General features: G+C 37.1%; 1 protein-coding gene across 4 annotated transcripts; it reads right to left on the bottom strand.

Annotated features, from left to right (window-relative positions):
- Window positions 1–3,902: 3,902 nt before the first annotated feature.
- Window positions 3,903–11,512, bottom strand: LOC116207735 (two-component response regulator-like APRR7). 4 transcript variants are annotated; one of them, XM_031540819.1, is made up of 10 exons: window positions 11,146–11,512; window positions 10,857–10,909; window positions 10,305–10,773; window positions 8,792–8,953; window positions 8,548–8,681; window positions 7,971–8,132; window positions 7,140–7,323; window positions 6,247–6,661; window positions 5,336–6,125; window positions 3,903–4,366 (listed from the first exon to the last, which is right to left on the bottom strand). In XM_031540819.1, exons 3-10 carry the CDS (start codon window positions 10,630–10,632, stop codon window positions 4,259–4,261), a joined length of 2,283 nt encoding a protein of 760 aa, XP_031396679.1. In that variant the 5' UTR covers window positions 10,633–10,773; window positions 10,857–10,909; window positions 11,146–11,512; the 3' UTR covers window positions 3,903–4,258. The 4 variants fall into 4 exon arrangements, with proteins under 4 accessions (XP_031396679.1, XP_031396680.1, XP_031396677.1 ...); XM_031540820.1 differs by having other exon boundaries at window positions 10,305–10,765; window positions 11,146–11,503; XM_031540817.1 differs by having other exon boundaries at window positions 10,305–10,751; window positions 11,146–11,503.
- Window positions 11,513–15,396: the final 3,884 nt, after the last annotated feature.

Raw genomic sequence — 15,396 nt, 5'->3', positions numbered from 1 at the left:
TAATTATCTCACGAGATAAGGTCGAAAGTCCTTATTAGGATTGGATAGTTCTCTAATATACAAAAATATATATTATATATGTATTTATTATTGACTATATTAAGGAAGTTTAATTTCCGTCTACGTTATGATCAAATGTTCGTTCAAAAGAGAAAAGAATTTCTTATTTGATTCAATTATAAGATCACTGACACTTGCTCCATGTACGAGTTGTACGCAGAAGTAACATATTATATATAATGGAGGATAACGATGCATGAATGAAAGAATAGGTTATATATTTAAAGATTAACATGATCATGATTAATAAATCCAAAAATTTGCTTGCTTTTCTATACTTATATTCAATTAATGACATTTTCTCCATGTATTCGAATGTATACGTATACATTGCTGAATTCCAACAATTTTCTCCAGTAGAAAATAGGTTTAAAGTAAAAGGAAAAATCATGAATTTAATCATTATTTCAACAATTTGCTTGCTCCTTTTATGTATACTTTTTTTAGTCTATAATTTGTAGCTTTCGAGGGTCATTATCGCGTCTCTTTAATTCGCCCAAAAAGAGATTTTCATTATTATGATAATCGAAGAAAGCGATTGTAAAGAGATGCATACATGGCTAAACAACAAAAGAAAAAAGAAAAAAAATCACAACTATGTGTTTTCTTAATCTTTGAGCTCCTTTCCTTTTTTTAATTAAATGGCTTGAGCCAAATGAGAAGTCCACTGGTAAAAAAATACAAATGTGCAAATTTACATATAAACACATACTAGATTAACATTATTAATCTATTGTATTTTAACTGTATTCAAAAGAGAAGAAACCTGTGCAAAAATGGAAGCATTCCTAAGACATAGTCGAATCACGTGGATATATGACAAAAAGCCGATAGTTAGATCAAACATAGTTAATGGTAAAAAGGAGTGCATATGATCAATCATACATCTCGAACGGATAGAAGTTTTCCTTCACGCATTACGAATAATTACTAAAGATTTTGCTAAACAAATGCGGATTAAGAATATGCCAATGATTAGAAACAAGGTTTAATAGAAGAGAAATGAATTAATTTAATGTAATTAAACAATGTTTAGTCTTTCCATGGAATTAATTAGGAGGGAGGATTAGTTGTGAGGAGGGTTTGGACTTTGCGGAAAGTTAGTTGAGGGAAACGAGGATACGACGTGGGACTTGTCCCCTCGCTTTCTCTCTCTATTCAAACTGAAATTCTACGGTCATGACTGGTAGTTGGTTTGTTGTCGACACCATGCACGTGCCTTCTTCATGTTAATGAAATTCAACTTCCCCCAACTATACGTTTAATCCCATTATTAATCGCGCCACATATGACATCATCCCGGCCGTTGGTTCGGTCCGCAATTGATTGACGACAATGTAACATTGACTTGGGAGTTCTCGTGCTATAACCAGGGGCATAGCCAATGTATAGCTAAGGGGGGCAATGGCCCCCTGAACTTTGAATTTTTTAAAATTATGCTCTAAAAGTATGTGTTTTTCTATGTAAAATTAATATTTTGCTTTCCTCGAAAAAAAATATTTATGAAATTAACATTTTTGCTCCCTCGATGAAAATCCTGACCCCTCCCTTAGCAATAAGAATCTATGTATGATGGCTCTCGTGCTAGTTTACATTCCATCTTCTCTTCTGCATCAGATGATAGATAGTCACCTCGGCTGCTGCACCGTAATATTAAGTTGCACCGTCTCGGGGACGATAGTCTAAAATTTCAACTTGCTTTTTCATATCTATAGATTCATATATTTATATATAATAGGAAAATTTACCTAAAATGACCAATGATTTACCCGTTTTATCAAATCTATCTTATACTTTTTTTATCAAATATATCCAATGGTTTATTTTTTACATCAAATTTATCCCGGTGTTATCTTTTCCGTTGACATCTAACGATCGTGCTAACGTGACACTCACGTGGCAAGTGTAGCCCACTATTCTTTCACCTGCCACGTCATCACGGCCGTTAGATGTTGACGAAAAAGATAACGTCGAAATATATTTAATGCAAAAAGTAAACTATGAAATATATCTAACAAAAAAAAGTATATGATAAATTTAACAAAACGAATAAAAACCGTATATGCAAAGAATATGGATCATTTGGATAAAAACTCCTATATAATATACCACGATGCTTTTAAGTCGCTGACACTAATACTTAACTGCCCACAGAGTTGTATTTTTTTTCTTTTATCTTTTATTTTTTTTGTTGTTTGGTTGCATTTATTTTATTTTTTGGAACTTTATGAAGATCATAAATGACCGGAGGCATACGAGAGCAGGGGTGTGAGCCCCCAGGACACAGACATTAATTAAAGTGACATAATGTCCAGGATTTAGGAGTACACGTGTGCCAATGCCATGCCGCTCTTAAAAAACCTTATAACTAGTCTATGATAAAGGATTTGACATAGATAACATCAAAAGGAAATAGATAAAATACCATTGTTGGGGGGGAGGAATGGTCCGGGTTGGTTCGGATTTTTCAATTTCGGGTCGTGACCCGACTTTTCAAGTTGGTTCGGGTCGGGGAATTATGCACCCGAAAGGATTAAAATCAACTAGAAAACCCGACCGTTAGTGATTCGGTTATTTGGGTCGGTTTCCCGATTGACCAGAAATTAATGGAAAAATAAAAGAAAAGAAACGAAATAAAGGTTGAGCATTATCACAGACAACACAACACCAGAAGTCCATTAGTAAACAAACAAAACCAGTTCCTTCACTCGACAAAAGATGCACTCCTTCACCGAAAAAAGGATCAATCTCATATCAAATTGATGCAGAAAATTCCATTCAAAGAGTACATCTTGACTGAATTCAACGTGAATCATCAGAGACAACTAAGATATGGAAGAGAGGGAGATGGTGACTGTTTCCAAGTGGTGGCTCGATCCGAGTATCGAGCGAGGAAGGAGCAGCGGGAGGAAGCAGTGTCGAATCTGTTGGAGTGACGGTGAGGAGGAGGACGGGAAGAGGGAGGGGAGGACTAGATTTTAAGGGCTTGTTCATCGGTCTCTACTGTCTGCTGTCGTTCGTTCTGTTGTGTTAACAAGAATCATACCATTTTTTTAATCGGGTTGATTCGAGTCCCTGTCGGGTTTGCCGGGTCGTATCAATTTTGACCCGGGAATCAGTAATGGGGGTCACAACCCGCTCGAATTTGCGAATGGGTTTCTAGGCTTTCAGGTGGGTTGCGTCGGGTCGGCCCTCGGGTTAGGTCGGTTTTTCTTCTGCCCCCGGAGACTCTTTTAGGTCTCACTTCGACTTCACCTCTTCAAAAACAATATATATCATTTTCCTCCTAAAATTTTTCATAGTGAAATCAATTACAAAAATTCACCAAAATAAATAAATAAAAGAAACCGACTGCGAACAGACAACTTGAGCATCGCAGAGGGATCAATCACGAGTCGAAATCATATTGGAAAGTGCAAACATTTCTGTGGTACAGAGAAACAATCTTTAGAAATGAAGACCATATATCGAAGAGCTGAAAAACATACAAAGGAAAAAGTGAAGAGAGCGACGAGTCCTGAGCGAGGCCTAAGCAGAACGATTTTGTTTCCTTTTGTTTATCGAATAATAATGCTTTTTCAGTTGACGGGTCAGGCAGGTCACGGCCCATTGGACCACCGCGGTGGGCCTCAATTTCTCCCATTTTTCATTCATCATAGAAGAATTATCTTTTTTTTTTTCTTTTTTCCGGCCACAAGGTCAGTTCGGCTTGCCAGACTAATCTTGCGTTCCCACTTGGACAACTTTATCATTGCCAAAGAAAATATAACAGTAAGTACTGAAGGATTCGGGCTTCGAGCCGGTAATCTACCAAAGTAAGAAAGTGATAAACGAATACAATAGAAAGATTGAAGACAAGAAATATATTTCACTCTAAATAACATCAAGAGAACGTTAGAGACCACCCAGTAAAATTTGACTTACAAAAACCTCTGACACGCACAGCAACCTCGAGAAAAGTTTGAAGTTTGACACGAAGTGATAAATTAGGAAACATCAATGATGTCCAGAAATTCCCTTCTCGAAGAGGGCAAGGAGAGCGCATATATAGACACAGCAAATCGACAAAGGTCCGTCCCATAGCCCACAGACATTCCAGATAATAAAACATGAAAAAGCCTTTGATGCAAAAGCAAGCGGTCGAGAATAGTTACATTATATTAGCAGTGGCAGAACGGCTCCGATGGTTGGAGAAGAATCAGCTGCTTGTAGCTTCGCTTGTGTTCTCGTCTGCCGATTTCCTCACGAATTGGCCCCGGACACGGGGCCGTTGCTCTGCAAGTCTCTTCCTACTCTGGTACCGGACCTGCAAAAGTCAGACCAAATTGGGCATTCTCAGTCCTGTTCTATTGGGTCGAGAGAATAACGAAGAATGCATATACATAATCAAATCAGGACAAGTAGAATTCAAGTTTCAGAAGTAAAGTTGGAACGACACCAAATTAATTCGCTCCTTTGCATGGCAAGAGTATCCCAGTTGGACGAAAATATATAGTGCCCAGATTGGCCAAAATCTGTTTCAGCTGGTGAACGGACATTTCCACATAGAAACTGTAATATGCAATCAATGACCCGTCCAATACCGCAGGAAGAGCCATGAAGACAGATATAAATGCATTTATTTGTTTTCTCAGCCCTAAAAGAGAACAACAAAAATATAACAAGGGGAACCCCTGTCGATAGAATCATGACAATAGGGGTCGTGTACTATCACAGAAGACTAAATGACTTATAACTGCCAGAGGGGAATGCCAATAGAGACGTTCTACATGGACCCAGCACACTACCTCTATTAACAGTAGAACACTTCTCTCTCTTCTAGACCAATACTGGGACTAACAGAAAAAAGAGCACGTTAAAGAGAAGTTATAGTTTTATGGACCCATCAATTGAGAAAGAATCTAGCCACAAAAAAGGGAAAGTGCAAAACGAGATTGAGACGCCAAAGACAATGTAGTCCCTAAGATAATCGCCGTTTGGAATTATGACCCACCAAGACTATCGATAAAATCATCCTAGACATACAAGAGCAATGATTGCATCCAAAGTTTGAGACCCCAATGCCCCCCGAAAAGTTTCCGCTCCTACTTCAAACTTTAGCTAATTTGACACTCATTCCTAGAAGGCTGGTGGTGGCAACAACAACAGTGGTAAACCTGGTGATGTTTTTCTTACCAGTTTCTCGGGTTCATTCTTATCTGCCACGAAGAGGAGAATGATCACACAGAATAACCTTCATCTCAGGAACAATACTGAATTAATGACAGGAATTTACCTTTTTCCGGAAGCACCTCTCGCTCCTCTTTTGACGGAACTTTGTCAAGGCAGCTTCTCTCTGCGCAAACTTGCTCTGCTCCATTCTATTGTTCTCAGTCCCTCCACTCCCACTTCCACTCCTACTAGCATTGGTACTACCGCTTTTCCCAGCATTCCCATTATCGCTTTCCATATTCATTCCTCCGGGATTTGCAGCAACACTGCTCCCATTCGGTCCATTACTCCCATGATTACTTCCTGAGGCACTTCCATTAACACTATAATTTCCAGCATTACCTTCAATGGGTCCACCCAACAGATTAGAGGAACCACAATGTGGAGCAGGAGCAGCCAGCAATTTCAGGGATAAATCATCGTGATCTGACGGGACTGGCTTTTCATGATTGTGATGGAGATCTTGCACTTGAAGTTTGGGTTGCATCCCTCTTACTTGAGCCACTGTTGTTCCACCCCTCTCATCAGTTTTTTCATGGGCATTTTGTTGAGGGGGAAATGCCATGTCAGCTTGTAGAGGGTGTAAAGAAGATGGGTGTAAGCATTTGACTGTCGATGCTTTGACTGAATTGCTTCTTACTAAGGAAAACTTGGCTCCAGGTCCATTAGTGGTCGAACCCATATCAGTATTATTGCTGCCCCAGTTCGAGCATTGATTTGGACGTTCAACATTTGAATGAGAATGTTTCTCTCGTCCCAAATCTTTTTCCTTAGCTTTCAAGTCATTTTCGTTTGGCAAACCACTTCCACTGGTCCCGGAAGGGCTTTTCTGCATGTTTGAGTTGGTATTATATCTGCAAAGAGATAAGGCAGCAATCATGAATTTAGTCAGGAATCCTCAGGACAGTAGATAAGAGACTTTTCAACTTCACCAAACATATATAGAAAGGGACCAGTTCTTTTGTACCAATATACCTAGAGAAGGCTGAAGAGTCTGAACGTCTTAATACATTTCGGTCATCCTTAGAAGTTGTCCCCAACTCTTTAACAGCTCTGAGTCTCTTTAAGCTGAGCTCAACAGATGGTAAATTTTCAGCATTGTTGCTTTGTGTATTGTTTATATCTGAGACACTGGAGATCCTATTTGGCCCTTCAAACTCTCTGGTTTCTGTTTGGGAACCAGTATTAATGATGGTGCCTGTCAAGCATGCAGTCTCATTTTTCACTTTGCTAGATGAACTCCCACTAAAGAGGGAAAGCTTCGCCTTGTCCAATTCCTCGAGTGGATTATTTTGTTTGGAACCCTTAGTATTGAGTGAAACATCCATTGGATGCTCAGTTTGATTTCCAGCCAAACCTAGCTCAATTTCTCTTCCCACCACAGCATTCCCTGAAAGAATGTCGAAGAAGAAAATACTTCACCATCAGATAACAGAGATCAGGTAAATCAAGCAGCAAAGACAACCCTAAGTAGTTACATTAATGAGACACCTACTAATTTGGCAACTGTATAGTAAAACAATTGTACTGCAGTGTTTCAAGAACCAGACAATTTTATTTAACTGGAAAAGTGCCCACTGGTCAACTAAAGTTGCACTGTTAACACATAGTGATGTCATAATTAACTACAAATCAACAATTTAATAATATTCTCCAATGGTTTAGGATCTGAAAGCCCATCCTCAAGACCCATGATCTATCATACCCCCAAAATTGTCGTACTTTACTCAGCTTAACCTGGTCTAAATTGAGTGCTGCCAGGAGATTGTAATTGACAATTTTCCTGTTCAGAACATCTGGACTGATCTTTCTAGTCGTCCACTTTAGCACCATTCACTTTGGTCACCTCCAGAGTTAAGAAAACCAACCTGGTTGTTCATCAAGTTCTTTGCATTTTCCAACAGTGATTGCTGGGACCTGTTTGTTCTGAGATATTTCTGCATTCGAGTGGATGACTTGAGCGCAAGTGCTGTCAGCACATTCCACCACATGGTTCCATGAAGATGGTGGCTGGGGACTGTCAATTTCTGCAGCTTGTTTTGTCCAGGAACTCTGTAAAGTGAAAACAAGAACTTGCTCAGTTCACAATATAAATTCATCTGGCCCCAACTTCCCCTCTCCCTTCCAAAACCATCACCTCGTCAGACAGAAATTTCTCTGCTGATAAGATTGTCAAATTGAATTATCTACTGATCACATGATTTACTCAAAACTGTTCCTGACACAAAAACAAGCAAAGAATGTACCCCAGCAACTCAATTCAATCACTGGCATGTGCAATTATAGCTAACATGCTGCTCATAAAGATAATTAATCACATGGCTATTCAATCGCTGACATTATATAAACTATGGGAGAAACACTACCAGTCACAAGGAAAAAGAAATCCTTGGTTCAATCACAAAGAAGTGATGAAATTGTTCAGACTCTCATGTATTACCATAACGAGGGATGAGAAGGCATAGCCATTTTTATTGTTTTTCTAGTGAAAATGAGGCTTCCCAAATTAATTCTGGGCAACCCAAATAATTTTGGTTCTAGATGAAGATAATGAGAAGTATCCATTCAGAAAAGGATTTCTATTTTATGGATCTGGCACATTCAACTCAGAAAATCCATAATGATCAAAATCTTATGGTTTTGATTGGTGGTAGCTTAAAGCATTATTCAACCAGTCAACCTCTGAGAATATGCAGTACCTGAGTGCCACTCCCAATGTCACTTCCATCCTCCATATTCAAACCAGTGCTGTCATTGTCATCCTCATCATTACTGCCAGAGTTGTTGCCTGACCTTTCTATATTTTTTGATCTTACAGACTTCTGAGTCTGTGTGCCACTTTCACTGCCGCTTCCACTAGACTGAAATAAAACATTAGTAATTGATCAGAAAAGTAGCATCATCATCTTTCCAGGAGGCGATTCACAATGTAAAATGGAAATGAGGGTAAACACTAAAAAAAAAAAAAACTTGATCAGTTCTATGCAAGAAGTAGAAGTTATTTATCCTTGCAACATTTCTCAGAGAAAATATTTCCAGCATTGGTTACCGAATATGGAACATCAAATCATACATTTTAAGCTTTCCTCAACAAACTGTGGCTGTCATAATCTCCGAATATAAGTAGATACGTCAATTCAAACAATTAGGATGCCCTCGAGCAATGATCCATTTCTGACGAATCTTAAATAGATATCCACATAGATTCTGCAACCCAGAAAGAAAACCCTTTTTTTTTTAAAAAAAAAAAGGAACACAGAAAGCAGCAAGACTCACACTGTGGCATCTTCTCCAAACATGCTGCCAAAGGTTCTTTAGTTCATTTTTTCGTATTGGTTTTACCAGGAAGTCAACAGCACCTTTGGACAAGCACTTGAAGACTAATCCCATTGAACCATGCGATGACATCACTGCAAACATCTCAAAGTAAATTAAAGCATCTGGCCCAAGAAAGAGCAACAAGAAAAACTTGGTGGACTAACCATAAGTAAAAGAGCTATGTAGAAAGAGTAACACTTACTGATGACAGGCACGTTCTTCCGTGTTTTATGGCTCATTATCTTGGATAGGAGAACAATTCCAGATAAAGAAGGCAAGGACACCTCAGTCAACACAAGATCAATATGATTTGTTAGATCTTCCAGGATCTTCCATGCTTGTAATGCATTAGAGGCTTCAATCACTGCAAAGGAAAAGTTCAGACAATTGTTAAATCATAAATATAACACCATACCTACATTGGCATGCTCAAGCTTTAAGAGGTTACGGTAGTGCAGCCCTTGATAAGGTGTATTTGTATCTCCCGATTCATCATTCACCTTTCTATTTCTTTAATTTCCAGGTGCAGGGCATAGTAAGTTTAAGATCCAAAATAAGATAGCAATCTAGATCCTAAATAATACACTGCACCTCCATATACAAGCGTAATATTTTCTAACTGGTGATGTGATTGCTAACAGCAACTTAAAGTCACCAACAAAATGAAAAATGGACAAAAATACGCGCAGTTGTATAAGAATATATAACACTGTCGAATTACTATCCCCTGGAAATCATAAGTCATGGGAAATATCTAGTAGAAGTATGGACCAAGCTTCCAAAATTTGCAAATCTAAGGAAGTGACCTAATCCAGCTCTTACTTTATGGTATCCCCGATCAAGATGTAATACTCCTAAAATCAGAGAACCAAATCATCCAAATTTTCTTTAACACCAAATAAACCTAAATTTCCTCACCCTCTGCACATTCTAAAATCAGAAAGGAGAGTCTGTTCTGATGCTAACAATACCGACCGATAGGACACCGTCCTAGTAAGAAGGCTAGTCATCCACCATTCACAATCTACCAATCCATACAGGAGATGATTCCACCATTTTAATAACCAGTTAGAAAACTTTTTACTGTAGTAAAAAGTACGCAGGATCAATAGTTGCACTTTCAGCTTGATGACAGTAATCTAGGACTAAACACCACTGTCTCATACATATATATCTTGAATACAAGCAATCCAATATAACCAACTTGCTTCAAGCCTCACACGTAGCTAGCTAATTACTCAACCCTTGAGGTGAATACTTCAACAAGGCCTTATATTAATCCAGAGCTTAAGCCCTCCCTCAACCTCACATAACCATATTAAGAAAAGTTCCCAGTTTAGAGTTCTAATCGACTAGAGTGACAAACAATCTTCCTGCACAACAATTTGTCTGGACTACATGGATTAATCAAGCTCATTAAGCAGCAGTGAGACTGGAAGGAACTGTTCTATTGAAGCAAGATGAGCAATTAGTTTGAGAATTGCAGCATCGGCATCCCACGAAAATGTCTCCCTTTATGCTATTGTGGCCATACTCAGATATACACATGAGAGAACTGCTAACAATTGTCAGCTATAGGTCAAAGTCCCAGGCCCAATGTCATAACAGAGGCAGTAGTGCAGGAAATAAAAGAGAACTATGCTGACTTGAGTGGATATGCAGTGAGGTGAATTTCCTTCTTGACTTAGGATGCCACAAAGGACTAAGTTGCTGACCTTCATAGCTACAGTTCCGAAGCAGAGCTGAGACCACATGTCGAGTGGAATCATCATTCTCCACCAGCAGAACCTTGAGGGATCTGAGATGGAGAAACCTTTCCCAATGGACAGTGGCACCTGGAGGCTGCTGCTGCACGGCCGGGTTCTGAGCAGGCCCTGACAGTCCATCTCTCAGGTCACTGAGATCCCCGTTAGAAGTCAACCCATTTTCTTTCGGCATGTGCTGTTCATCTCCTACAATGTTCTCATTAACTCTCTCGTTCCCATCTATTGAAGAGTGATTAGGTTCCAGTAAGTCTTTGGCCCCATTGCCATCAGCTGTCATCGGGACCCTCCCTGTCAACCAAATTCAAAGAGACTGGTAGTATTGACGGCCTGATATAAAGACAACCCTTCAATCTGCAGGAGGAATAGCACATATTTTCCTCTTCCAGAACCGAAAATCTGCAAATACACCACTTCTAACCTAATTTAATTATAACAAATGGAACTTAGCAAACCAGGGAGAAAAAAAAAATTGAACATCAGTCAATCAATCCCGAAACATACCTAACTCTTTTAACCAGTTAATGTCATCTAGTACATGAATGAGCTCGTTCAACCTGCTCAACAGAAATACGTCAGAAGAAAAGTTAGAAGTCAATATCTTCAGAAGAGCAAACCCTAAAATCAGAATGTCACGCATGCGGCACAAGACTACAGGCTTCAGACAGCTTCCCCATATCCAGGGAGCATGAAATACAGATACATACAACGCGTGTTAACCAAAAATATTGAGCTCAACATCTATGTCACAACATTTCCCCAAATTCAGAGCAGCTCAAACAACGGATAATACCTCAATCCACAGCAAATTCACATCGAAACTAGCGAAGAACATTGCCAAGCTCAAGCTGCCAACGTTGTATGGAAAACAACTCTACACCATTAACTTCAATGCTCCATTGACCGCCACAATCGAGCTCGATCGAGCGAATCCAAGAGATCGATCACATACTTCGCATCGCAGTTCACAAATGCATCCCCGTTGAGCTCGTACGAAGAGATTATTACTCGAAATTTCGAAGATTGATCTTCGGATTTTGATTATGCGGTAAGATTTTTTCTTTTTTTTTTTTTTACTGGTTGCAGAAACAGAGAGACTGAGGTCGGAGAGGATATGTATCGGGGCCCTTTTCCTTCCGGGTTTGGGATTGGGAGGCAGAAGAAGATATTTAGGGGAGTACAAGGTTTCCGACGTGGACGAAATGGAGGTTTGGAACGTCCGAGATCGCCACGTCGGACAGTGATGTTTCCACGTGGCAAATTTGGGGGCGGGGCGCCCGCTGAGGTGGACGCAATCAAAAGCGGCGAGCCCAGCAGCCCAGTCAGCATCCCCGGAGATATTCAAGATCTCGTAAGTGACACGTGGCCGGCTGGGATTTCACTGTCGGGAATCTTGACGTTCTCTCGGACGGGGTGTTGATCGGACGTCCAGGATTCGTTGTCTCTGATCGCACCGTGGAATTAAAAGGTCCGGCAAGTGACGGCGTTAGTTTACGTAATGACAATGGCCTTATAAGTGAAATGACCGTATGGCCCCTGTACTAATTTATGTCAATACGCGATTAGCATCACGCAATCAACAAAATATCTGAAACAGGTGTCGATTAAGCATCGGTTAGGTCTTAATAAAATGCCCAGCAAAAAAAAAAAAGTCCTCATTTAATTTAGTCAAAACTCGTTAAACTTCCGAATATCATGGTACATAATGAAAAATCCCTTAATCAAATTGTGGCAACAAAAGAGTTACTTAATAATTTAATTATTAATTAAAAGACTTAGGTCATGTTTGTTTGACTTTAAATTTTACTAGAATAAGCTGAAGTCATCTAATCTAATTTAATATATAGAAGTAAAATTGACTCTTGCATCAATAAATGCTTCCTTATTAATAAAAAAATAATTAAAGTAAATTATTTAAAAGATTAATAGAGATGATTTGAAATAATTCATATATTTCATATCATTTATTATTCTAATATACGAACTTATTGTAACATAAAAAAAATTAAAGTTTTGAAATAAGGATGCCATAAAACTTTATTTTTAAAAAACATGTATTCAAATTTGTGTAAACATGTAATATATAATGATTAAATAAATACACAATTCATGATAATTGAGTCCGTTACTTGAAAATATTTGTCGAACCATTCAAAATTAGTCTAACCTTATGATATATATGAGTTTGTGTACTAAAATGAACATATATATATATATATATATATATATACACAATGCAAATGATATACTACGCCATAAATTAATAAATTATATATGGAATTTATAACAAAAATTATGATCCTATAAAAGAAAAAATATGACATAGCGTTATGAAATTAAGCTCGAAAATAAAATAAAAATAAAAGTAAAAAATATGGATCTTTTAAACAATGTTTTAAAAAGGACGAAATAATTTTTTTCCTAATTACAAACTTAATTTATTCGACATATCTATATTAACAATTAACTTAAAATATGACACGTATTGATTATAATAATTAATTTTAAATTATTATTATGATAATTAACTTACTCTAATTTATTAAAAAAAAGCTATTGAAGATTATTATTTGAAAGTTAAAATTAATAGAAAAAAAATTATTATTTTTAATAAGAGAATTGGTTTTTCAAAATGTACATAATCACAATAATAATTGATATATGTATGTGTGTATATATATATATATATGAAAAAGAACTTGTGCAACGTATGGGATAAAAAAACTAGTTAAGTCAAAATTATATGGTCAAGTAAATATTGAAGTTCTTTAGTGTTAGTCCACTATTTTTTCTTTCTTTTCCTTCGATATTTTAATTTTAATTTTAAATTTTTTTTATAATTTCTGAAAATATAAAAATGGAAAATTTAAAAGTTAAAAAATCAACTAATCGAGATCATATATGGAAAGAGAGGATGGTAGTGGCTCAGGCTCTGGTCACTACCGCCTCATATTAGATTAAGGATAGCATTGGGGAGGGTTTGAGATGACTATATCCATCTTATACCCATACCCATTGAGAAAAAGTCAATTCTAAACCTTTCCCAAATGAATTAAGATTTTAAAAGAAAATTCCTAAACTCATCCCTCTAATTTGACGAAAACCCATTGGGAATCTATTTTTCTCCCGTTAATAAATTTGCAAGAAAAGTTTGTATGAACGTATTATAACATCTGATTTATAGAAAATGATTTGATATAACAAAAAGTATTAAAATACAAAATATAAATTCCAGACAAATAATTATACGAAGAAAATAAACCACAACACTTATAAATTAATAACATGTTCAAGAAAAACAAACCGTAACATTTATAAATTCATAACATGTTCATAAATAATATACCACAACACATTCAAGTTCATAACACTAAACAAGTATTACAAATACTATAAATTGGAATTATAATAAAGGGAAACAAAAGAAAATAATAAATGTTATTTTGTAAATATGAGTAATATGGATGGTAATTTAATAAATTTAGGCTTAACAAGCTTGGGACGGGTTTTGAGGTAAAATCATAAACCCTTCCCGAATCCTACAGGTTTTGACTTCAAATCCCTAAACATTGCCATGACCCAATGAGGAGAATCTGTTAAGCACCTATCAGGTTTTTGCATGGGTGAAATACTCATTTATATAAACTGGTTGTCATCCCTAGACTAGATTGGCGACAACCTTGGTTGTCACTAGCGACCTTGGCTGGGCAGTGGTAGTCCAGATCGGGGCCGCCACCACCCCAAATGTCTCTCGTTTCTCTTCTCTTTCGGAGAGAGAGAGAGAGAGAGAGAGAGAGAGAGAGAGAGAGAGAGAGAGAGAATGAGATTGGAGCAATGAGGATCCATTGTCAGCCAACATCGCCTCGATCGAGGTTGTCGACGACCTCGTAGAGAGGGAGAAAATCGAGTGGTGGTGGCTTTGTTGCTGGCCCCCACCGTCCTAGAGGTCGTCGACGACCTTAATCGGGGCAACGGTGGTGGGCGATGGAGCCCCGATGCTTTGATCTCTCTCAACCCTCGCTTTCTCTCCTCTGTTGATGGATGGACTGATTTGCAAATTGCTGAAAACCATAGAAGTATCACTGCAGAGTTTGAAAACTTATTTGTTGGCTGAGCTATTAAGAAAAAAAATAAGTAGGTTTTAAGTTGCTGAATCACTAAACGCTTTTTTTATTTAAATCTATCAAGTTAAGTAATTATTTCTGTATTTATTAAACAAATTAAATCGAAATAAGTGCTGAAATTGGCGTGACAATTATCAAACACCACCTTAATTGGGAATATTTCCAATTTATATTTACCTGCAAAAAAATAATTATATTCACATAAAATTTATAGAAATGTTTTAACACGTTAATAGCATTCTAATAACGAACCGATATTGTAAAACTCGATCTCAATCAGACTCTGACTTCCTATGGATGATATCTACCCAGTTTTGGTAATAATTGATGTTGGAAACTGAATGCAACAAACATTATTGGACAAACAAGTTTCTCTTTCTGATTTTTTTCAAAATTTTATTTTATGAATAACAATCAAGTTTCTCATTGCAACTTGACATGTCTTTTTACCAAATTTGATTCAACTAAGCGAAACTGCCTTCGGTGCCCTTCGTTAACAATTCAAAATTAAAATCATACTTCGCTATATTCCATTTCACTTTCAATTCAACGATAGTCATTTTTTTCTCTTGTTTAATAATAAATTCTCACATTTACTTATTCCTAACCATTATTATAATTAATTTTTTGATAATAAATTATCTATTTTCTTTTACATATATATATATATATATATCCACACTTTTATTATTTTCTCTCATTTAATAATAAGTTCTCACATCTGCTCTTTCCTAACTACTATTACAATTAATTTTTTTATAATAAATTTATCGTATACTATATACATCTAATATCTATTTTCGTCCCCTTTATATTAGAATAGAGTGGAGTATAATTCCAACTCCACTACCAATTGAACCAGAAATGTCTCACAGCTAGAAGTGATCATCGTCGCAACAGTCGGTCAAAAATGAACCCTG

The sequence above is a fragment of the Punica granatum genome, chromosome 5, assembly GCF_007655135.1.
Source record: "Punica granatum isolate Tunisia-2019 chromosome 5, ASM765513v2, whole genome shotgun sequence".
Lineage (NCBI taxonomy): Eukaryota > Viridiplantae > Streptophyta > Magnoliopsida > Myrtales > Lythraceae > Punica > Punica granatum.
Note: the sequence above shows the minus strand (reverse complement) of the source record. Positions and strands in the feature narration are given on the sequence as shown.

Bases quoted from the DNA above. Each gene is read 5' to 3' on its own strand.
- LOC116207735 (XM_031540819.1), bottom strand. From the start codon at position 10,632: ATGACAGCTGATGGCAATGGGGCCAAAGACTTACTGGAACCTAATCAC. The intron at 7,324-7,970 runs GTACTGCATATT...TTCACTTTACAG, and splicing joins ACATTGGGAGTGGCACTCAG to AGTTCCTGGACAAAACAAGC. The intron at 6,662-7,139 runs GTTGGTTTTCTT...ACATTCTTTCAG, and splicing joins AGAACTTGATGAACAACCAG to GGAATGCTGTGGTGGGAAGA.